General features: G+C 43.4%; 3 protein-coding genes across 4 annotated transcripts in view; 1 reads left to right on the top strand and 2 right to left on the bottom strand.

Moving 5' to 3' along the window:
* Window positions 1-2,675: 2,675 nt before the first annotated feature.
* lpar6a (lysophosphatidic acid receptor 6a) lies at window positions 2,676-5,055 on the bottom strand. Its single transcript, XM_079271989.1, has one exon. The coding sequence runs from the start codon at window positions 4,246-4,248 to the stop codon at window positions 3,157-3,159; it is 1,092 nt and encodes a 363-aa protein (XP_079128115.1). The 5' UTR covers window positions 4,249-5,055; the 3' UTR covers window positions 2,676-3,156.
* A 6,475-nt stretch (window positions 5,056-11,530) lies between these two features.
* rcbtb2 (regulator of chromosome condensation (RCC1) and BTB (POZ) domain containing protein 2) lies at window positions 11,531-20,259 on the bottom strand. Of its 2 annotated transcripts, none has more exons than XM_079271827.1 (12): window positions 20,070-20,259; window positions 18,966-19,100; window positions 17,835-17,985; window positions 17,352-17,518; window positions 17,093-17,251; window positions 16,584-16,691; window positions 16,352-16,494; window positions 15,837-16,027; window positions 15,240-15,366; window positions 13,312-13,451; window positions 13,099-13,229; window positions 11,531-12,976 (listed from the first exon to the last, which is right to left on the bottom strand). In XM_079271827.1, exons 2-12 carry the CDS (start codon window positions 19,089-19,091, stop codon window positions 12,836-12,838), a joined length of 1,584 nt encoding a protein of 527 aa, XP_079127953.1. In that variant the 5' UTR covers window positions 19,092-19,100; window positions 20,070-20,259; the 3' UTR covers window positions 11,531-12,835. The 2 variants fall into 2 exon arrangements, with proteins under 2 accessions (XP_079127953.1, XP_079127954.1); XM_079271828.1 differs by having other exon boundaries at window positions 11,531-12,992.
* A 2,105-nt stretch (window positions 20,260-22,364) lies between these two features.
* The window catches only part of fndc3a (fibronectin type III domain containing 3A), a 40,702-nt gene continuing 40,211 nt past the window's right edge, over window positions 22,365-22,855 (top strand). Inside the window, exon 1 of the mRNA XM_079271826.1 lies at window positions 22,365-22,752. The gene's annotated coding sequence lies outside the window, so the exon portion shown is untranslated. The remainder of the gene's footprint in view (window positions 22,753-22,855) is intronic.

A 22,855-nucleotide genomic window follows, 5' to 3' on the forward strand; every position in this document is an offset into this window, starting at 1 on the left:
TGTTAAACCACATCCTGATGGGTATGCGATGTTCTGTCTCCCTCATTGTGTGTTTTTATTGCCTTCTTCTTTCCCAGTAAGCAATCTGCCCCCCTCCCCTGAGGGTGACAAACATTTTACCAAGCGATAATAATACCTGTTTACCCAAAAACCAAGTTGGGACTGTAAATACCAGAGATGTGGAATGTGATTGTAATGTCGGCCTAATTGTGGGAAAATGTTGCACATCTCTAAATGGGCACTTGGCTAATAACAGCTATTTCCTCTTCAATTCATCCTGTGAGCCATGCACTGGGAACACGGTGGATTAACCCTTTGCGGAGCGGCATTCAGTGGGACAGGCGCTGCCCTTGTCATGTGATCCGGAGCTGTGGAGTGAAGACCTCTCCCCCGATCCCACGTCAGACGGAGAGAGGTCCTCGTTAATGCCCCAGCGGAGATGACTCCTGACACGAGTGCTCAGCACACCAGAGGATCTTGGGTCAGATGGGACTGACAGAACTTCAAAGAAGCCATTAAGAGGGTCATTGGAGAGAACATGCTGGGTTCACCAACAGGGGGAAGAGAAAGACCTGGAGGGAGACACTCAATGACTATCTGATTCTTGCAGAAGACAAACGTTGTTTTTGTTTCAGTTAAAACAAATCACTTTATGATAGATTCTTAAAAGGTTGAACAATGCGAAAATCCTATTACTACATAAAAGCATTGGATGTCAACCTTTGAATGTCGTAATGTTAGAAGAATACATCTTTATGAGTGTTTTATAGTTTCTTCGCATCACTCGCACAATAACATTTCCCAGATCCCCGGATCTGCACGAGAAGAAGACTTTGATGCGCGCTGCCGTCTTAGAAATGACCAGAGCAACACGGAACAGTGTACGTGATGACACGCAGTGTGGCGTCTGTGTTTTCTCTCCCTGCAGCCCGCTGTGAAGGAAAGGTCAGGCTGATTAGATAACTGTTGTGTATATATGCAGGGCAGCCTGCTGGGCTCATGTGAGGGGGGGGGGTGGGTTCTGATCCCTGATACAGAGAGCTTACACAACCACAAGGCTTCAGGGTATACACAACTTCATGTCATGTTCAACACTGTGAAGCGGGAACAATTAGGAAACGTCTAGCAGTTACATCAGTCAGCGTTTATCAGGAAGGGGCTGGTTTCTTTTCTGAGTAAATGTGGCTATAGTCAGTAAGAGCTGTATTTACTTCCTCCATTTAGTTTAGAAAACCAAACCATTGTATTTACATATCTCAACTGCATTTGTACTGTGATTTCCTCTGCTTGCTCCGGTATCTCTGCCCTGACCTTTGGCCCTGATGACAACACCTTGTGTTCAGATAACGGTCGTGCGTGCTGACTTCACACGGCCTGACTCATCCACGCAGAGTGGTGAAACCAAAACATCCTCTTGAAATGAACAAGCTCGAGTTCAAGATGCTCAGTGTAAGCATGTGGGCAAGTCGCGGCTATACTCACACGAAGATGGCCTCCAGTGCAGATGACGCGAACCGCCTCCGAGTCAAAGTGTGCTCGTTTGTTTTCATAGCGGCCCGGGTCTTTGACCCCCGTCCTTGAGTCGCTCACATGGCTCCAGAACTAGAGTTATAGGTGTGAATAAAGTGCCGCTGCATGGCCTTCAGGCTATGTCAATAAAGCTAAAGTACCATGTTGCTTTCTTGCTCTTCACTCTCACACTGCGTTGACTCCTCACCGATGCCATATCACCACAAACAGGACACATATCTCACACGTATGTTTTTTTAGAAATCTATTTAAATTTGATGTCTTGTTTTCATATATATATATATATATATATATATTTGAATTCCCTGTTGATCAAAAGACCAGCCTCTTCAGGGACGACAGTTAAAAACAGCATGTCCTTGTGGAGGAGGAAAACAAAATGTCTCGGGAAGATAAAATGGAATTCCTATCGGGGTTAAGTTAAACATAAAAGACACTGCACTGCTTTCACTCCTATCTCGTACCAAACCGATCCGCTCACTATGTTTAAGCAGACATCAGAATGGCACACAAGTCAATGCTGTTTTAGACCTGGTGGTTCTTACACCACACTCTCATACACATTTATTTAATGTTTGGCTGAAAAATGTGAATAGTCTGCTTTTATTAGTTGCCAATAATAACGACTTCCTCTCCTTCACTGCTGATTGCCACACAGGAAGCTGCCTGTGGGACTCAGACTCACTTACTCCATCCAAATTTCTACTTCCATTTATTTGCCACCTCATTTGCATTCGGCACAAACATCTTAGCCCCTGTGGCAATGCTTCATAACTGGTAGCTAGTGTGCACTAGAGCCCGGCATATTAGTGTGCACTGAGGCCCCTAACTACCTTACGCCACTGCTACAATCTTCACCTGACTTGTGCAAACGGTCATAAGGTGTAATGTTGTAAACAAACATATTGTACCAACATGTCATTTTGGTCCATTAGGTCCAAGTTCAACATTTAAAATCATTCCTATTCCAGCATCAAAAGATAGCATCTTCTTCATTCAAATGACAAAAAAGGTTTCAGGTGCAATATTTTGTTTTAAACAGTACATGACTTTTATTCATTACTGTGGCATGAGTGCAGTATGTGAAATTCTGTGTCAGTGCATTTAATGGTCAATAAAGACAGAACAAAAAAAGGCACTTATTTTTGAATTATTTGTAATTCACAATTTTAAAAAAAGAAGCCCTGTACAATCAATATCTTGATATCACTTTATGTTAATTTAATGGATGCTAATCTAAAGTTAGCACCACAACTTACCACAGAAATGTACAAATATACAGGCACGAGTAGCATTCAATATCAATATCATAACTGTCCTCCTGGATCACATTCCCCTCAAGATCACATGCAGAGCAATTGTGCTGAACACAATTACAAAATACTCCACAGGAAAGGGAAATGAACGAGTAGTCATAAGCAATCCACAGAAGCGTGTAGCAATAACACTGCAGAGCCGAGGCCGTCAATGACAAGTCCAAACATTTGCCCTGAGATGAAGATTATACCTCTTTTGGCAGGTGTTCCATAAAGCACTCCGAAAACAAACAACCTTCCCATTGTCTCAAGGAGGTTAATTTTTCTAAGGAAAGATGGATTATTCATGTTGTGTGTTGGAACCCCGCCATCACACTGACGACTCATTGTGGAAGACTTTAGCTTTGAGGTTCCGCAGGCTACACTGCAGGTTGGAGCTTGTTTCTGACTGCAGCGCCTCAGAGAACTTGACGTCATACAAACGGTTCACCTGAGACTTCTTCTTGATGGAGTTCTGAATGGTCTCCGAGGTGAAATAGTACACAATGGGATCAAAGCAGCAGTTGGACACAGCAATGCAGAGGGCTATCGGGTAGATGGTCCGCACCACCGACTCCATAAAGCAGCCTTTTAAAGTTTCAGTGCGGACCAAAGCGTAGAAAACCAAGTTCACATTGTAGGGGATGAAGCAGAAGCAAAAAATGAAGAGATGCACAATTATCATGCGCAGGATCTTTGTTTTGTTCAGCTTCCCCCCACGATTGATGGTCTGGGGCCGGCGCAGAGTCTTCAGCACCATGATGGAGCAACACACATTGAGTAGGAGCGGGATGAGGAAGCCTACTGTCTCTATGAATATAACCACCTTGGACAGGTGAGCTTTCCACTGCTTGGAGGAGAAATTCTCAAAGCAGGAAGTGGCGTTAGTCTTGTTGTTTTCGCGTGAGGTGGTCTCCAGCATGAACCCTGTGGGGAGACTCCCAGAGAGCACCAACACCCACACGGCGACGCACACTATCTTGGCGTTGCGCTTGGTCCGGAGAGCCCTCGAGCGAAAAGGGTACACAATGGCTAGGAAGCGATCCACGCTGATGCAGGTGAGAAAGAGCATGCTGCCATACATGTTGGTGTAGAAGAGCGAGTTGGAGACCTTGCAGAGCGTGTTTCCGAAAGGCCAGTTCCCGTTGATGAAGTAGAAGATCCTCAGAGGCAGCGTGAAGACAAACAGCAGGTCAGACATGACCAGGTTCATCATGTAGGTCGTGGTCTCGTTCCGCAGCTTCAGGGAGCAGGTGAATATGTAAATGGACACAACATTGGTGATCAGTCCCACCACAAACACGATGCTGAAGACGGTGCTGTACAGCGGGTACTTGAACCCATCGTTCTTCTCACAGGTAGAGCTGTTTGCTGAGATATTTTCAGCCCAGCGCTGGGTGGGAGGGAGGGTACTGTTATACATTCTGAGAGACTGAAAGGCTATATAATGAAAGGGCTGCCCTGCACAATGAATTCACCATGAATGGAGAGTAAAGCACAGAACAGTCCTAAACCAGGATACATTAAAAGACACTCTGTCATCTGATAATTCAGGCCATTGGTACAAAGGTTTCTTTCCAACACGACTGCCCCATGTTAGAGAGCACTGCTGCACATGGTCAACATGAGTCCCTATCTGGATGTAGCTATCATGGGGGTTACCTCATATTGAAAAGACCCCCCTCCCAGAGGACAGAGAGACTCAGGCAGGAGCGTCCTCCCCTCCCCCTGGCCTGTCCTGTCTCCCGAGCGGGCTGCAGCCCACAAGTTGCAGACTGAGCTTGACTTACTCACATGGATCAGTCCACACAAAATGTGTCTCCTTTTCACTCCAGACGTCCTCAATAAGCACGAGCCGCTGAGTCCACAAAAGAAATGATGGTAAATCCACATTCAGGCCCCACACAGACAGATGTCCACATGGCAAAATCCTTTCTCTTTGTCAAAACTCAGTCCGGTGTTTTTGTTGTTGTTGTCCTTTTCAGTTCCAAAGCAGCAAAGTTGTTGTTAGCTCTCCACCTCTCTCACAAGGTCCTCACTACAAACCACCAGGCTCATTCAGAGGAGCTCTGGAGATTTGAGTGTGTCACAATGTGAGTGTCTCACTGGTTCCCTCCTCTTTCTTTCTCTTGCTACCTAACTGAGTCCCACAGTAGGTCTACTTCTCCTTCTCACTCACAGACTTCTCTGTCTCTCTCACTCTGACAGCCTCCCGAGCTTTTGCTCAGCACGCATCACACTCAGGCAGAGCTCTTCTTCTCCTTTGTGCCGGTATCACAGGCAGTTTTTGTACTTTGGAAGGGTGGTGAGCCCTCCCACTGCCTCCCATCTAACTCCTCCTACTCCTTTGTCTGTGCTACAGTTGGGTGTAGGAATCAACCAGCCCGCATGGTGAGGGAATTCATTGAAAGTTTACAACACATGCTCATCATTTGCTGGAATGCTGTCACTATAAAAACATGTTGATACATCAATAAATGTAAATGAAATAAATATTTATAGAAATGTTTTGAACTATTCTTACTTGAGCAGTGAGAGAGCAAAAGTAAAAAAAATGGCAATATTAAATGTAATACCACCAATATTGAGCTTATTATTAAGCAATAATATTCTGTATCAAGTAGAGTTTAAAAGTGTGCCTTTATAGGGCCAAGAAATATCAAAACATTTTTAGATATTAAAGCAGAACAAGTGCTTCGAGCTGCATTGGAGTTGAAACATAACTGAATCATCTAAAAAGACCAGCTCTGACTCTAAGCTGTGATGTACTGAGCAACGATAAAAGGCCTCTTAATGTATTTATTCATGTTTTTGTGACTTCTTAAACCCCGTACAACCCCTTACACTACAGCATCTGTGGTGGAATGTATCGAAGTACATTTACTCAAATATACTTCTCTACTTTTACTTCTACTTGATTACATTTATTTAGCATCTCTAATTACTAGTTACTTTGAAGACTATACGTTATTATATCACCTATATTATTAAATTATTATAATTATATGTCAATTAAAATGAGCTCCATCTCTGCATCATAAAATGCTGCTTACAGCAGTAAAAGTCCAATAATATGATACCGTAATAATAGAAAACTGTCAGGAGCCATTGTTTTGCATAACAAGTACATTTACTTCTGACGCTTTAAGTACATTTTACTGCTATTACTTCACGTAGCATCCTGAATGCAGGGCTTGTAAGGGAGTATTTCTATGTTGAGGTGTTGCTTCTTCTAGTTAAATAAAGACTCTGAATACTTCGTCTCTGTAAAGCTTGAGAGAAATGCAACAAAACAATCGAGACAATTTAATTCCTGGATTGCTGATTGATTTGTTTTTCTCATAAGTCAAGCTGTCAATAAAGACAGGAGGTCAAACGTGCCTGGGAAGTTCACCAAACCTCTGTAATTGCAGGGGATGAAGGCCTCCCACAGGTCTGATGGGCGGAGCACCAGAATTGAACTGTCTCCTTGTTGTTTTTGACAGCCTGTGTGGGCAGCAGCTCTGCTAAAGAAGCACTGTTTTATTCGGCAAGGGACATAGAGAGAGACAGAACAGAAAGCTTTCTCTATTCAGTGGCTTTTCAGGCGCCCATGTCTGCCCATGCCCACAGCTTTCTCTTCACATGTGTTGCGAAAAAAAGCATTCAAGTTCTCCTTTAGTAGAAACTCCCCACTTGGCAGCCAGTAAAAACATTGAGGCCTTTGTTGCGAGTGAAGTAGCTTAGCAGGGAGGAATGTGAAGTTTATCAATAATTAGTCTCAGACAACTTGAAAGTGCTCTCAGCTTTGTGATAGGCAGCGCGGTGAGTGAATACTGTAAACTGTTTGAGTGTGTTTCTGCTGACTGTAACTGTGTCAAATGGGATGTATATTACCTACTGGGGGTTTTCCCGTCTGTAAACGAATGTGTGTCCTGCAGCTAAAACAAGTGCATCGCTGACAAAAAACCATGCAGACATGGGGGAACTTATCCAGCGGTTTGTTATTGATGAGAATAATATCTCCCCACTTGTAACTGACTCCAGTGATACAAGCGTATGTACTCTAGTTGAGCAACATGACACTAATTCCACAGTGGCTCATTTTGACTTCACAGAGTTACCAACAATAGCCAAACAAATGAAGGGAAATATTGCAGAGAATCAAAGAGCCGGTGGGTGTTTTATGGCCACTGTGCCTCTCTTTGTCGCTCCACCGCAAAATAAACACCATCAAGGCTAGAATGAAATGTTCAAGAAAAACCTGTACTATTGTCTTTCGCTCGCAAAATACTTCCATCCAGCACATAAAAACAAGCTCTTCACATGCGAGTGTGCGGTCGCTAAACAAAAACATGTGCCTGAAATCCCTTGACTGGTGCATTTCTCACAATGCCAGGAAACTGTCTGGCACCTCCAAGGCCAAGACTGAAGGCTTTTAAAATAGAAAAGAAAAAAAAGGCACGAGAAAGATAGCAGGTGACAGAATAACTGTTGTGTAAAGATGATCAGAGACGGTCTTCAAACATCACAAATATCGTTTGAAGAATGCAACAGGAATGTGACTTCACACTAAAGGTTTGTTGCTCAACGTAGACTGAACCTTAATATTATACTTCTGATACACACTTGAAACCTGTTTTAGAGACAGACTACACTTAGCTCACTGGTTCTACTGAACAGACGCCTGGAGCACATTTGGGTCAGGACACCAATACAGCTGGTTAAACGTGTCATAGACTAGAACTGTAAGATGAAATGTGCTAAAATATGGTAAACCTGCAGTCAACAGGTAACCCCTTTGATATTAGTCAAAGGGGGGGGGGGGGGGATGCATTGTTTCTGCTGCTGGTGTTCGTGAGGTTCAGAGGTGCTGGTAGGTGGATGTTGTTACCTCTGGACAGAGCCAGGCTGTTTCTCTCTGTTTCCAGTCTCTGTGCTAAGCTAAGCTAACTGGGTCGAAGCGGCAGCTTTACGTACATAATGGAAGAGCAGAGTTAATCTTCTCATCGAACTCTCAGCTAGAAAGGGAATGACAGCACTTCCCAAAATGTTGAATAATTCATTTAAACAGAAATCAATGAGTTACTTGACTTCACTTCACTTTTAATGGCCTATAATAATGGACTATAATTCGTTTTTGGCACAGCATGGAAAATAACGCACCCAGTGTAGCTACCCTGTCAGTAAATAGTAATAACAATATTACTATTAGCTAAATAATATGAGGTTGTGTATCACAATATAAAACGTCATCACATTTGATGAAACACAAGGACTTGTTTTGGACTCTAAACCCCAAATAGGTTGGATTTGGGGCTCAACTTTGGGATTTCGTAGATTTCAGACTTGACACTCCCACGTGACTTTGAAAACAATGATTTAATCCCACCTCTTGAAGAAGATCGAAAATAACACATCCGGCAATACAAAAAATGAGCAACTCAAATGAAAACTGCTGAACAAATGTCTAACTTGGCAAAAGAAGACATTCTGGACCACGGACAGCTTCACTGCAACTCAAAGGGATTTTCGGCTCATTCCCTCACGTTCACCTTGGAAACAGAGGCCGCGCAAAAGTTCTGCTGGCGTTAACAAATGACGTGCGAAACGGACACAAACCAACAGAACTGCAGTTTATACACAAACCGCTGAGGTCAAGGAAGTGTTTCAGGACTGACACACTGACACATCTGGAATCATCAAGAATAGAAAATAAAAATGTTTCACCAAAGAGACTTCAAGCTTTAAAATGTCCAGAGAAGGCACCAAAGGGAACATATGTTCCATCAGCGAGGCTGTAATACCCTTCTCCGGATTGAATACAGCTTTTCATGACAGTGGGAATTCTAACTTTTTCATCTTTATCAGTTACCAGTTGCACCTACGATCACATTTTTTTGTCTTGACATTTGAAATATAAACACAGAAGAAAAGCGTGTGCTGCTGGTGCTCTCCCACACTGCCTCAATCTTTTGACTGTTTTGTAAAACAAATACTCCTCACCCACAAATACTTCACTCTCCCCCACTGAAACCACTGACTGCATATAAACAGTAGTATAAAAAGCCTTTTTATCACGTCTTATCTTATCATCTCGGTGTCAACTTGTCTTCACAACTTTCTTTCTTTTTTAACTTAACAGTCTCTGTAGCTCCAAAGCCCAGACAACTAAACCACCAACAGCACTAAACTAACTCATTTGCAGGCTATATTTACTGTGGGTAGGTAAAGTGGTTTGGGAATCAGGAACTAGTGATTTTGCATGCTGCGTAGCTTGTTATAAAGCATGACCTACAATATTTGTGCCTTAGATTCATCATGTAGTGTTGCATGTCAGTAAATGGCATGCACCTTAGACGGAAAGTCTTTAGTTAAGCTCTGCTTCACTGAAAACAAACATGAACGGGGTCGTCCGGCCTCCTGGCACCATGTTTGGAATCTAAAGACCTCGCCTGTTGTTTCCATTTTCTGGATGAAGCTCGGCGTATTCGAGCAATTCTTCACCGGAAACAGCCATCCAGATGCCATTTCATTCTCCTGCTACATGTACATGTTTTACTACATAATGTCATCCTGAGAGAGCCGACTGTGAGACCACTGATGTTAATGTTGTCTCGAGGGTAAAACGAGCCGTACTGCATGCTTGAGTAGCAATGCAGAGAAGTGTTTAGGAGGGGAAAGAGAAGCCAGTCGATGTTCGATTACAGATTTCACAGAAACTGTTGCATGAGACTCAAAAAAAAGAAACTAACACACTATTACAGCCAGAAACTAGATGCAGTGTTGTGATCACGAGCGGTGAGTAGAGCAGCCAACCACACCGCAGACCCGAGCTGGCCCTGAGAGAGAGCAAAGTTACCAACGTGTTGTGGCATCACAAGGGGACAGGTTGCGGAGGGGCGCTACATCCTCACCCAGGATCAGGGCCCACAACCCAAAATGGCCGCCGGGCTCGAGACTACAGCTCCCAGACTGCCTCATCATGCACCCAGCTGCAGGTGCTTAAGGCCCCTAACTGAGGCAGGGCTGGGAAACGGAATAAAAGGGGAGAGCACCACGGCAGAGGAGGGGGGCCGGGAGTAGGAGAGAGGACGCATACCTGGAGGAACCGAGACCAAGGACTTTGCCGGGTGGGAGTACTTTGTTGGATGAAGAACCCCCTTTCTCCTCCGGGACGCTTTAGGTTTATTCATGGGCTTTTTTGTTTGAGGTGTGATTTTTGGAGTTAAAGGAACTGCCAGTGAAATGGGCCAATAAAACCTTTATTTTTGTTCATCCGGTCTGATTGTGCCTGTTTGATGCTCTCTTTTGCACTGCCCCACCCTAGGGACAACTCATGACACTACAGTGTATAAACCAGAATGCAACGCTCTTCTATCAAACCCACAACTTCCTGTCAACACAGAGGATGCTTGACATTTAGCCCAGACTGAACTACCACCCCGCTAAGCAGAAGTTCCAGGATTCTTCATCTCGAATAATAGAGAATGAATTTGGTGGTAAGCTTACTCATTGCAGTACAATTTTGAGGTAGTTGAGTACAGTCATTTTTTTTGTGACATCATACTTTTACATTACAGAGGGAAATATTTTTTCTCAACTACATATTGTCTGGTGGCTTTAGGGTCTTTGCAGATTAAGATTTTACGTACATCATGTATGACCATCTTATAAAATGAACTTCATCCCGACCGGGAACATTTAAATGCTTCTTACACATCAATCCATGTGGCTCTGAATAGTTACATTTTGAATGCCGTCAAAGTCATTTTCCAATCAAGTAAAAGATCAGAATTCTTCTTATATGTTTTCTTAGGAAAGCCAAAGGGCTTTATTGGGATCAAATGAATCCATAATTTATGGCATTTCTGTCAGTGTCAGCAGGGTTCATTTGTGGCAGAGTGCCAGTTACCGTTGGCAGCTGAGTGCAGTTCCTTATTCTCTTGGAAAACCGTTTAACTTGCGTGCCAGCTACGTCGAGTCATTTTCTGTGACAATTTATCTTGTGAGGTGTCCCTGTGCTTCAGACCACACCCTGAATCTTTCTGGCAGGTATTTGAAATACTGGAAGAAGTCTGACTGGGTGATGCAACACCGTAACAACAGGAGCTTCCTCTCGCAGGAACACTGCAGTTGTCACATCTCAATGTGCAAACAGTTGTCAGATTCAGATTGTATTACACATGTTCAAATCATTGCCACCGCTTCCTCTATGCAATAACGCAAGGTGTGTGTGTGTGTGTGTGTGGTAGGACATATCTTTTAAACAGCTCGTGTTGCAAGCCTCATGCATTGCACTCACCGGACACTACTTTAGAGTTAAGGCAACTACGGTAGATAAGAGACGAGTTGATTTCTTTGGTAGCAGAGTGACGCAGGTGTGAAAACCTCAACATGTACCTTTGGGTACTCCGCAGGCTTTGTAGCAGAAACATACAGAAGTATGACAAGATCTTCAAGTGAAACACACTGCCCCCTGATGTCTTAGAGCTGCTACTGGTTAATCACAGGGTTCTCACAGTAATGTGTTTGTAGCTAAAAAAACACACATGTGAGCTAAATATTGACTCATTATACAGTAGTTAACACCGCGTATGCATATTTGTGAAGGCTGCAAAATATTCCACCACAGACAGACAACCAATTACAGCAAGAACACATACATACATCAAAGTCCATAGTTACTCAATTTAATATATTTCAAATTACAAATGTTACCCTTTGTGTCGCTGTCAGCAGATTACAGCACTTTGTTTCCATACAAAATGAGAAAACACAGGCATTTTCTTTAGTAATTATCAAAATGTTCCACAAAAACAAAATACAATAATTGGCTTGTTAAAAGTAGGAGTGTTTTGTTACATTTCTAGTTAGATGTATCTGGTGAATTATCTGGTGACTACGTTTAAAGACCCTGTGGTCTTATAGTCAGTTGGCGATTCCACCAAGCCGGCACTATTTAATACCCACAAGGTGCTACCGGGGGACTGACACACAGCAAGACTTGTCAAAAGATCCAGAATGTTGCTGCCAACATACAAACAATGATAATAAAATAAAAAAAATTAGAACAAAACTTTTGTAAACGGAGCAAATGAAACATCTGTAAAATCAGCTGCACCTACAGTGTGACATCACCCACAGGCTGCACGGGACTCAATATGCTCCTGTGAGTCAGACACTGTTTCCGGCTGCACACCGAGTGTAACCGACTGAACCTTTCTGCCAACTGTCGACAGCAGAACAGTGCAAATGTTAGTCGACGTTAATCAGTAACCGTAAGCTTGGATGGCAAAGGTGAACACTTACAATATAAAACAAAATGGCAAAATGAACTGGTGCAAGAGAACAGATGGTATCATTGACCAGGTACAAGCTACAGCTGTTTAGAAGAAAAAAAAAAAAAAAGGGTGTCCATCAGAAGTTTTCTCAAAAAGAAGAAGCGCTTGTGTTTTTCCTCATTAAACATTACTTCTCAATCCAGAATGTTTGGAGAATCAAGGCTTCGCAGAAAAGCAGCACAAGTTGAAGGGTCAATTCATGGCTACAGTGCGATATATGCGCATTGATCATTCGTCCCACACCTCAAACGCCAAACCCCTTGTAATGCAATGAATAGCGAGCAGCGTTTCCAGGCATTGTGTCTGATGAGCTGGCTGTAATGAGGCACCCCATCCGTCTGTTGATCAAACCAATCAGACACCTCCAGTTAGTCGCCCAGCCTATTGTCCGTGACACAAAGACCACTTTCTATTCCTGCCTCTGCACTGCCGGCTCGTGACTGAGTGAGTGGGGACACCCAATATTTACGCCCCGAGCAGCTACTGTGTTGGGGATAGTTTTAGGACGGCAGCACACGGACGCATCAGTTAGAGGGCGGAACCTAAAGCCATTTGCGTCTCCAGTGTTAACATCCCCAGCGACATTGAAGCGCTCATCAGCCTGGTGTTTACTTTGGTCTAGGGTCGACTCTCAGGGCCTCGGTGAACCGAGACCGCATCGCGTCCGTCGCTACGGGGGCCCTCTAGTCAGTTCTTGAAGGCCCCGTAGCGGCTGGCTTTGCTAATGAAGTTCTTGAGCAGGTCGTGGTCCATGTCCGCAAAGGCCTGGGTCTGCGTGACAGCCGTTAGGTGGTTGACGCAAAACTTGAAGCAGAACTCCTCCAGGTCCTAAAAATGAAGAGGGCTGTCTGGTCAGTGCTGAGGAGTATAACTGACTAGCTACTTGAGAAGGCCACCCCCCCACCCCCCCACCACGGTGTTTGACTGTGTGCCAGGGGCTATGAGCTTACCCGCGCCTCATACTTTACAGCGGCAGAGAGCAGAGTGACGGCGTTCTCCTCAGAAATGCCTCTCTTGATCGTTTCCTGGCACAGCCTCTTCAGCCGGGTCTCTCGGTAGTACGTGGCCAAGTCCAGCAAGCCTGCACACGGGAGAGCAACATTAGGGACTTCTGCACAGACCTTTGAGTGTGTAAAAGGACTGTGGTCCTTGTGCGGGCGTACCAATAGCATCCTCTGGTGGCAGGTTGATGGTGTCCGTGTAGAGGTACTCCAGAAAGGCTCGGTACACCAGGTATGAGAACTGGTGGACTTCTATGGCCTCCTCGTCGGTTTCATTCAGCAGTGCACGGAAATGCTCACACCTGGAGAGGGACGAAAAGGATCGGACTGCTCCGGTGACATGAAAGATACCACACCGGGGATTCAGAGAGTAATGTGTTTTGTAATGAATGTGTGCTTGACAGCAGTTTGAATTACTGCCGCATGAATCACTATCACGCAGTAGAAATTTAAAAAACAGCAGTGCAGTCTGCAGTGCAGTCTGCACTTGCAGAAAATTGCATTACCACCAAATGAAAATTAAATTTGCCGGAAAACAAATAATGAGATTCGAGGTTCGCTGTGATACAGTCACACAACTCAAGCAAGAACGTCCTAGTTAACGTTCATGCTGTATGGAAATAAATGGACTGACAATATGAATGAACTGCAGATAAAGACGGAACAATACCTGTAAAAACCTGAAACGCTACAGCCTCATTTTGGAAACATTCAGTAGCAACGTGAAGTATACGTGATTAGGAGATAAGGAAATAAAAGTGAATAGAACTCTATTTCTAGTTCACGATTTGTCTGAATTATAAGTAAATCGTGTTTCCTCTTCCACAGCATTATATCGGAATCCCAGCACTACCCCAAGAGTTTAAAATAAGTACGGTATGTAGCAACAGCTGTCGGTAATACACTGCTAATGTTACTGTAACATTGTAATGTCAGAGTAAAAAGGAAATATATTCCTGTAATCTAAGCTAAAGTTCACTCTTAATGCATACTTCCTGCAGCAAAGCTGAGGCACTTTGCCAACAACTACAGCCCACAGTATATTTCCTTCTAGTCCTCTGCATTATAAATACCGATTACCATTTTCTCTCGTTGCTAATCTCTACTGGCTCAAACCCCCCCCCCCACCCCCATGATTCAGTCTCAGGACGCGGTTGAGCAAACAACTGAATCTCCATTCTCGAAGTGCATGTCAGTTGCATGTGATGTCGCCGAAGCACGCGTCTGGCTCGGTTTGCATGCAGCTGCGCGTGAGCGTGTTGGCGCGAGGGGCGACGTCGCAGACAGTCTGGCTCCTTCCTACTGACGGTGCAAGAGACGGAGCAAGTGACTGGAACGCAGAGGCTGTGTGTCCAAGTGTGGTTATAAAAAGACGAGCAGGAAACAATAGGTCTGTCTTTGCGTCCCCGTGACATTAACAGGAAAGAGGAGGAAACACTGTCGCACAGAGTTTAAACACAGGCAACGCAGCATTCGCTCAGTATATGTTGAAGCCATTATCATAGGAAGGCCAGTGTGTTTGCTGTCATGATGGCTGCACGATTAACACAATTATTTCTTCCTCTTGATTTTATGTTTCCGTAATTAACAAGCACGTAATTCTGCAACATCGAAGCGTGTTTCTGTTCCTCTGAAAATCCCACTGTGGCATACCAAGCGCCTCTATTACTCATGAACAACCACAACCTCCAAATGTGAAAAATAGACTCATGTGACCAACATGAAAGTCAGGATGGAGAAGCACGATGCTCTGGTGAGTAAGAAAGGAAAATCATCTCTTAAAAACAGAGTCAAGCAAAGAAGAAAAGGAGCACAGAGGCCCAACATCAGAGAGGAGACCCTGGAGACAAAGGATGATTACGTGCATCCAAAAGTCATTCTTAATTTGTGCAAATAAGAACCAAAATAAGAAGACAGTCTAAAGAAAATGGTACACATTACCAGACACAGATTAAATGGGAACTGTGTTGTTTTGATTTGCTGGACTTCTAAATACATTTTTAAGGAGGCAATGTTGCACTAAAAACTAAAAGCTGCAAAAATAAGTTCACATTTTCACTTTGGACTCTGTGGCTCCTTGTTTTCTGTACCTGATTTTCAGCAGCGCTTTGTGAACATGGATGCACTTCCCGTCAACCAAGAACTTAAGGTCGGAAATCTCTGGGCAGTCAAACTCCCTCTTCAGAGACTGGGCAACGGTCAGGTAGTCATCGCCATCTGGCAAAAAAACAAAAACAAAGAAAAGTGAGTTCTTCCTTTAGGAACGAGTAAATAACTAAATGTTGCACGAGCCTATAGATATGACTCTCTCTGGCACACTTGCTCTTCAGTTTGAACAGGTGACAGACAGAAAGAGATAACACTCATGAGAGCGCCGATGATTTCAGTGGCTTTGCGAGTTGAGCAGATTACAATGCATCACAAAATGCAGTGTAAACAAAAAAAAGAAAGCTCTCAGAGTGAAATGTTCCTGCTCCTCAGTTTGAGCGGAGTTCAAAAGACATCAGTGGGTAAACATGTCTGTTTGATGAGCACAGGAAACAGACTTTCCTGTTTATTTCTTAAAGCGCTTCCAGGAATTTGTACCTATGGCCCACAGTCCCTATAACATCCTCAATTAGATTGAGGATGTTATCGGGAATCTCGGGCTCCGTTTAAAAACACCTATTTCCCCATCACACTCTTACCTACTGAGAGGAGGTGCCACGTGACCGCCGGCGTGGCGAAGCAGGCGAACACGTCGTCTGTGCTGCTGAAGTGGGTGAGGTGGGGGCTGGCCACAGCCTGACCTCGACACTGACCCCACATCAGAACCTGCCCGCTCTGTGTCTTGGCAGCTGACGTGTGGCTGGTGTGACATGCAGCCACCTCCACCATTCTGGTGGCAATAAAAACTGAATGTCAAACCTTAAAATACTACTAATGTGCAGCCTTCTCATGCAGGTTGTATGAGGAAATACGTCTCATGAAGAGGCAACGGAGGCATTCTATCCGAGATAAATAGATTTCTACAATGAGCGCTACTTCTCTAATACTTCTCTCGAGTCGGAAATCACGTCTTTTTTTCACACTATAATGTTAAACTATTTATGTCTTTGAGGCATTTAGCGGCTAAATCTCCGAGGATCTTGTGATGGGGCCCCTCGGTGACCTGTTGTTGTGGCAGGGAGGTGTTAGTGCTAATTTTGGACAAGGTACTAACCTCTCCTTGTCAGTGTTTATTAGGGTGGGGAGAGCTTGGTTACTCTTGTTGCCTGTTCCCAACTGCCCATAGGAGTTGGCTCCCCAGGCGTAAACCATCCCTTCGTCTGTGAGTGCCAACGTGTGCGCATATCCACAGGCAACCTGTGTACGCAAGGGATTACGCTGAATGTTAAGAGATGAATCATCAAAAACTGGAGATTCACGAGCTGCATCTCACCCTCGGCTCTTACCTGCACGACGTTGACACCTTGCAGAGCAGCGATCCTGCATGGGGTCTGCTGGTTCCCATTGTTGCCCAAACCAAGCTGCCCATTGCAATTGTAGCCCCAACCATAGATCTACACACACACACACACACAGGGGACACATTTAGAGGACGCACACAGCTACATCAAGGCATTGGTTGTTTTCTGTACGTTTCGGGCTAGTTGTTTTCTGCTTCTATTAGCTTTTACCTGCATGTATTCTGCATAATATATCTTTTAGTGCATACATTCTGAGATGAACACGGTCTTCTTGGTGGAGAAAAACATAACTTCTAATGAATCTGTATGTTCCTAAAAAATATATACATAAGAACATAAAATGATTAGCCATGCCGTCCTATGTTAAGGTGTGTTACACGTTTGCATTAGCCAACCCCCGTCAAAATAAGAGGGAATATGCCCACCGCCAATCAATTGACCTACTGGTAGCTCTGACTCGCTTGCTGTTCATGCAGACTGACGTGACCCGTTACCTCTCCGTTGTCCAGTACAGCCATAGAGCAGAGCTGACCACAGGCTATGTTCACCACCACTTTGTTCTGCAGGCAGCTGCTAACCCGCCGCGGTGTCGGCTGGTTGGCCGTAGACCCCGAACCCACTTGGCCCGAGTTGTTGTAACCCCACGCGAACACCTGAACGCAGAGAGGAACGCTCACCGTCACACCGAGACACACGCAGATGATGAAGCAGAGAAGAAACTCGCGAGAGGACACAACCGGGGAGACAGGTTACCTCTCCATCAGTCGTGAGGGCAATAGTGTGGTGGGAGCCACAGGCCACCTCTGTCACTCTCTTGCCGAGGAGGTTGGTGGAAACCAGGGCGGGGGTCAGTCCGTGGTTGGTGGTGCCATTGCCCAGCTGGCTGTAGCCGTTATGGCCCCAAGCAAACACCTCTCCTTCTACGGAGCAGCAGGCAAACTTGCACTCATGTTGTCTCGATGGTTCATATTGTATCATTAGATCATTAGATGATTTAAAGACAGCAGGATAGAAAGTATTCAGGTTATACTCATAGGAATACAAGTTATTAGACTCTAATAATCTACTATGAATATATTTACCACCGTTTTGTTGTAATTGGGGGATTTTTGACAGTGTACTGGCAGCATTGACATAAAACCAGATTCTAGACATTTGCATGCATCGTCTTGTTGTTTGTGATGTCATACCCGTGCACCCCTCAGGGACAAACACAGGTTTTCTGGACTGGATTACCTGCAGTAGTGATAACCACATGTGGTCCCGTTCCATAGCTTAGGGACACAATCTTCTTTCCACACAAGACGTCAATCCGGCGCGGCTCTATCGTGCTTTGAAGGTCTCCGAGGCCTAAACAGCCGCTGCAGTTGGTGCCCAGAGCAAAGACCTGAAAAGACCAAAACGTCACTGATGAAATGGTCCCAATATAAATAAAATGACACATCCTGTTGTTCACTGATACATACAGACACCACAGCAAACACGAAAGATTTGCTGAGACAACATACTTGGGAAGACGCTGAATAACATCAAAACTTTGTATTATATTTATGATTTGTAGTTATAGAAGAGTCAAAAGTGTGACAAGTGTGTTCACAGTAAATTAAATGTTCAAATATTTTTTTAACTGTCCCACTTGAATTCTTAAATATGCAACTGGCCAGCAACTAATTATATTTACACTATTGCTAATCCGTCTATGATGTTTTTGATCAATTGTGTCAGAAGTCTCCAAAATGTCAGAAAGTTTGAAATGCAGAGATTTGGACTTTGTGTCAACGGACTAATTAATTAATTAATGGACTAATCATTTCAGCGCTATTCACACACAGGTAACACTACACCTGCAAACAAAACGTAATCTTTTGTGAGATTCTGTTTTCAGAAATACTTCAGCATCTAATTTCCCAGAATGTTTGTGTGCTATATAAAAATAAGATAAACTTAAGAACTAACTGAAATGTACCCTACCATTTTAAGCAAACCCAACAAAATATACAATTTATATTCCGCCACCAGTTACTGCTCCGAAAACACAACCTGCTTGGGCCACAGGGACAAACAAATGAGCACGGGTGGCAAGAAGGGACGCGGCCTTTACCTTTCCATAGGATAAAAATGGAGCTTGCTCGGGTATTAGGCCTCTAAGGATAAAGATAGCCTCGTTCTATCTGCTTATCTCTGTACCTGGAACTGCAAGCTGCAGTATCAACCACAGAGAGCGAGGCCTGCAACACTTTTCATGTCCACTTCTAAAATCGTCAACAATCACACCAATCTGTTATGAGAGCAGGTTAAGTCCATCAGCAACACATCTTCACGTAAACAGGAGGATTACAGCACCCGGGCTTAAAGCCAAAGTGTTACCTCATCATTAACTGTGACATAGAGGGCTTCATTTGCAGCACTGCCAAAGACACAAGCCTGCCGAATAAGCCGTAGCTCCTCGGGAGGAAGGAGCGCAAACACAGGCCACTTCCCCACCTCCAGCATACTGCTCAGCTGTGCAATGAAGAGAAAACACAGTTAGACAAATGTGAATACGAGGCATGTGGAGATTTTGATTAAATCTTCAATGCACACAAATTCCGTGCTGTTTTTTTTATTTTTATAAATTGTACAGTTGTCAAAACTAGACCGTTTAATAAATATGCCAAACTGTGACTACTGTAAACTATTGTCCAGCCTGTAGCAACCGAGAGGAGGTTTTCCATGTCTCAAAAGTGCCCAACGCAGACGGCAAGTGGGCACTTAGTCCACTTTTGTAGACAGATTAAAACATGTATGCCTGTTAACCGAGGTAGCCTCATTAACAGCGCGTTTACTCTCAGGAGTGCCACCAGATCTACAGCCTGATGCAATACTTCCCAGTACAAAGGAACCGAAGTCAGATGTGAAGGGTGCACTCTTCTTTTGAATTTACATCATCAGTGTTCTCAGGGTGGTATGTATGTAATGGAACTTATTTATCATCTTGACTACAGGATCAATACATGCTCATAATAAAAGATCACTGGTAATGAAAAAAAACTAACGGTAATATGATGGAGTCATTCTCAGCTGATTCACAAGCGCCAAGTGCGCAAAATTCGACTCTTTATAATAATTAAGAAACTTCAAAGTGAGCCTTGCATAGCTGCGTCTCTCAATGATCAACAGCATGAACCCAGACCTCGTGAACACCACCCCCCCCCCCCCCCCCCCAAACTGCAGTAAGCCTACACACGGCTTTTAGGAGATGTCCAACACTAAGATTAGGAAACGCCAAAGAGGATGCACACAAACAACGCTAAAGTAACGGGGCGTGTTTTGTTGCATCCTGGGTTTTCCAATTTAGAACATCAAAGAGTTGCTAATGCGTACCTAGCATTAGTGGTGCCCTGACTATCAAACTGCCCAACACAGAACAATGAAGCTATTAATCGAAAGGACCGATGTTGCTGCTGGGAACAGCTAACGTTATAAGCTTACCTTGCTGTTGTCCTAGCTAGTGTTTCTCCCGCGGTGTCGTTTTCTAATCACTGAGCAGTGAAACATTGACAAGTTGTCCGACAACATATTGGCCATTCAAGTTGCAGGTGGAGTCATCTCGGCAGTCTGTTATGGATCTCTCCTCACATCACTTGTCACCTCGTTATAGTTTAGCTCTGATCGCTGCACCGCCGACTGACAAAAACACACCGCGGTACTTCCTGTAGTAAAATGGTGCGTTCACTAAAGTCGGAGATGGGACAGTCTGACGTTTGTTATGGGCAAAAAATATCATCACCATCTATTAGTAATTTAAAGCTAGTTGTAACATTTAAATCGTGTTTTGTGACGCAAAAGGTATAGCTATCTGTATACAAAAAGTGCGAAGCACATATAACAAATGTATTTTCTAATTAAAGCTCCAATATCAGTTTGATTTGAAAATCAAAAATGGGTGAAAACGAGGTTTTCAATCAATAAAACTAAAATACAAAACTGCAAGTAAATAAAGTCATTGTATTATAATTTGTATTGTATTGGAGCAAATGGAAACCTTTTCAACCCTGATTAAATAAAGATTTCATTTAGGGGATAAATACATTAGAGACATTTTGTGTGGCTTTTATTTGTATATACTTGCCTTGATTTTAACATTATACAATACAAACCCTTACGAAATTATACTCAATTTAATTTGGAAACGTATCATCATGTAAATATTCACACTGTCCTCAGAGGCACCTGATGCAAATGGATCTTTCATGACAGTATTCACACTTTGACTATTTATCTTAATGCATCTGTGTAACTTCCATTGTTGTTCACAGAAACAAAATACAGTGTGGAGATATTTATGTTTAATGTTGTCATCGAGATAATTACTAGTCCACCACTTATGTGACGATATAGAACCGGTACAAAACAATATAAAAACAGAGAAACAAAGGGATGACAAACATGCTTTACTAGTTAACTGAAATGTAAAACGAACAAATGCATCACTTAAACTGTATGTAACATACAGCAACCAGCAGGTGGAGCCATGGGTAGCATATAAATTCATGACTCATTGCACTTGTTTCTGCCAAAGCTTTACAGACTCTAATTTGACGTGCTGGTATTTTATTTGAAGATAAATTCATAGCCTATGTGTCGGTGAGTATAATTAGTGTCTTATAAATGACCTGTGAGGTAATATTTCAAATAGTACTTCCATTTCCACGTGCACCTTTAGACACATAGTCTATATTACAGATAGTGTTTGCACATGTTTGTTTATTGGGTAAAATAAAAACACTTTATTGAAATATTTCATTTTGATGCCACTCACTTTACATAATACAGCTCCTTAATATGTTGTTTGGCTGTACCACAGGTTGTGGTTTAACAATTGTTCTGCATGTCTAAGTTGGAGTTCAGCACTGTTCCATACTATGGAATGTAAAGGGCTGCACACAACCAAGACATGCTATGTGAATTTACTTAAAAGTATGTATGTGATACTGAGTTGTGATTGATTGATTGTGATGTTTCCTGTCAAACCTCAGTGTCAACTTCCTGGGACTTTGTGTCAATCGGGAGGTATAGTCATGGAAATGTTAGCATCCATATGCAACCACAATTTATATCTTTGATATATAATGTCACACATGGGAGACATTATGACTTAATATAAGATAGATGGATGGATCGATCGATAGATAGATAGATAGATAGATAGATAGATAGACAGACAGATGATCAAATATTATTTCGTAATGAATGAAAAAAATATGCACAAAACATACTTTCATTCATTTATTTCCAGTTTACTTATTGGTACTTAAAGTGAATATATTTTCTGTACAAGGAATGTGGAGAAAAATGGAAGATCTGTACCAATATTATCCTTTGAAGGCAATATGATGCTGTGAAGGTGGACCGGAGAATTCACTGTTCGGCAGGGCAGTACTGAAGATTACATTAACAGTTGAATGTGTTTCTGACTCTTTTGTTTCATGTTTATCTGCGAATTACTTGGTCAACAAACCGATCACGGACACGTCAACCTTTAGTTCCTCCTTAATTAAAACCCTGAACACGTAGACACACAGATGACGTTTATGAATTAAATGTGCGGTGTACTGACCACAACCACGACACAAGCTAAATTAAAACGGCGTGACAATATTATAAATGTTTCTCTTCGCTATCTTGGAATTTGGGATTCGTCATGACTTGCTGTACCACACGCATGCGCACACAGAGCCCCGTAAGCGATGGTGAAATTCCTGACTTTTTTTTGCGAGGAGCAGGGTTGGATGGAAAGTTACCTCGATAAAACTGTCAACCAGGCTGACATTACCGATGCTTAGCACCATCACCGGTGCTCGCTAGTAACTTCGCTTTGTTCTAGGTGCAGCCGATGCGAGCGGCCGTCGTTGAAATTACGAGAAAAAGCAACATCTTCATCTTGCTAACTGTTAGCTTGGTAGCATTAGGTAGCTCACGCTAGCATGTCACATCTCGCATTGTCTTGTGTTTATCTAGGTAGCTAGCGAGGTATCCGTCTCAGGTGTTGCAGAGAGTAGCTGGTCATCGGAGCTCGCTGACGTGAAACATTTCCGGAAGAGCTGCAGAGGAATCATCGCTGTGCATCGGCGTGTCTGTGAAGACTGCTACTGCTGCTGTGCCGACTGACAGAGTGAGTAACGCTAGCTGACAATAACCCACTTATGTTACAGTGTATGGTGCATTTTATACGAGGGACTCGAAGTAAAACTCTAAGGTTATCGTTCGTGAATTAG

The sequence above is a fragment of the Melanostigma gelatinosum genome, assembly GCF_949748355.1.
Source record: "Melanostigma gelatinosum genome assembly, chromosome: 7".
Classification (NCBI taxonomy): Eukaryota; Metazoa; Chordata; class Actinopteri; order Perciformes; family Zoarcidae; genus Melanostigma; species Melanostigma gelatinosum.